Source organism: Condylura cristata, unplaced genomic scaffold (genome assembly GCF_000260355.1).
Source record: "Condylura cristata isolate star-nosed mole 26May11 unplaced genomic scaffold, ConCri1.0 scaffold00001, whole genome shotgun sequence".
NCBI classification, from domain to species: Eukaryota; Metazoa; Chordata; class Mammalia; order Eulipotyphla; family Talpidae; genus Condylura; species Condylura cristata.
In genome coordinates this window covers 3,603,115-3,604,394 of record NW_004567102.1, presented here as the reverse complement: position 1 = coordinate 3,604,394, position 1,280 = coordinate 3,603,115, and the positions used below count along the sequence as shown (strand labels likewise).

The following is a 1,280-nucleotide window of genomic DNA, read 5'->3' as shown; positions in this document are numbered from 1 at the left end:
TTTTTTTTTTTTTTTTTTTTTACTACCTACAGATTCTTGGCTTCACTGCTCTTGCAAACAAGGTAGGCATGGCCACAGAAAACACTAGGGACATCATTGAGATGATTCCTTACAGGTAGGTAATTCTGTTTTTCAAGTCTCCTTCCCCCTTCTGACCATATAGTTTGATTGATGTTCTCTATGAGCAGTTTATGACCACAGCCAAATGCATGACTTGGCCTCAAGTTCATTTCAGACAAGAATAGGACAACCCCTTGTTTGTTCTCAGATCAGGGTCTGATTCTCTTCCTATAGTGGGTCCCCTTACCCACAGGAACTGTTGCATGTACTGATGACGAAAGATACACGTGCATAAAGATACACGTGCATAAAGATACACAGGCGTTGTTTTCATAGCACATTAGGGTCCTCTCAATCTCCACACCTATTCTATTTACTCTGAAGAGCACATTAGGGTCTCCACACCTATCCTATCTACTCTGAAGAGCACATTAGGGTCCCCTCAACCTCCACACCTATCCTATCTACTCTGAAGAGCACGTTAGGGTCCCCTCAACCTCCACACTTATCCTATCTACTCTGAAGGATGGGACAGCAGATGCCTCTGTTTCTAGCCTCTCTCAGAAGCTCAGTGGTCAGGAGGTGAATTTTCCCTTTGTCTTCACCCATTTATATTGAATTGGTATCCTTGAGAAATGTGATTTCATTTCTCTAAGTAGAAAGCTATCTTCAAACAGACTGGTGTGTGGAGTTCTTAAGGTCTTGCAATTAATTCACTTTTATAATTTATAATCCAAACCAGTGACTATGGGACATCACTCTTCCTTCGGTCAGGAAATTATAATTTCTTCTACCTTGATAAGACAAATAATTTTAACTAAAGAAGAAACTGGACTGCAGCGGGTTTTTGGTTCACAGACAGACTTGTGAAGAGTGTTGTCCATTTCCTCAAGCTGTTCAATAGGGACGATTGCAAAAAAGCAGCAATACTGGCTAACTCCTAGGAATATAAAGCATAGGCTACTTTGGCACTATGGCATTGCTTTTTTTCATAGCCTACCCATTCTCAGTGAAATCTAATAATAGGTTCATTTGAAACTCTGTTTCAATTTTTTAAAATGTCAGCAGACCACTTAGGTTCTATGGAGTATAAAACAGTATATAAGATTTGGCCTCTTACTTGGAGGTGGAAAAGTAACAGGAACAATAACAAGATTGATGCATTACATAATTATTTTATTTAATTTTCTTGTCAGCAATACTATGGGGTAGTTCTCTCT

At 39.3% G+C, this 1,280-nt stretch overlaps 1 protein-coding gene across 2 annotated transcripts in view; it reads left to right on the top strand.

The window, feature by feature from the left end:
- SLC26A8 (solute carrier family 26 (anion exchanger), member 8) overlaps nucleotides 1-1,280 on the top strand; it is a 61,829-nt gene that overhangs the window by 36,615 nt on the left and 23,934 nt on the right. For both annotated transcript variants that reach the window (XM_012720574.1, XM_012720567.1), the window contains one exon: nucleotides 33-115. In XM_012720574.1, coding sequence (XP_012576028.1) covers nucleotides 33-115 — 83 coding nt within the window. The remainder of the gene's footprint in view (nucleotides 1-32; nucleotides 116-1,280) is intronic.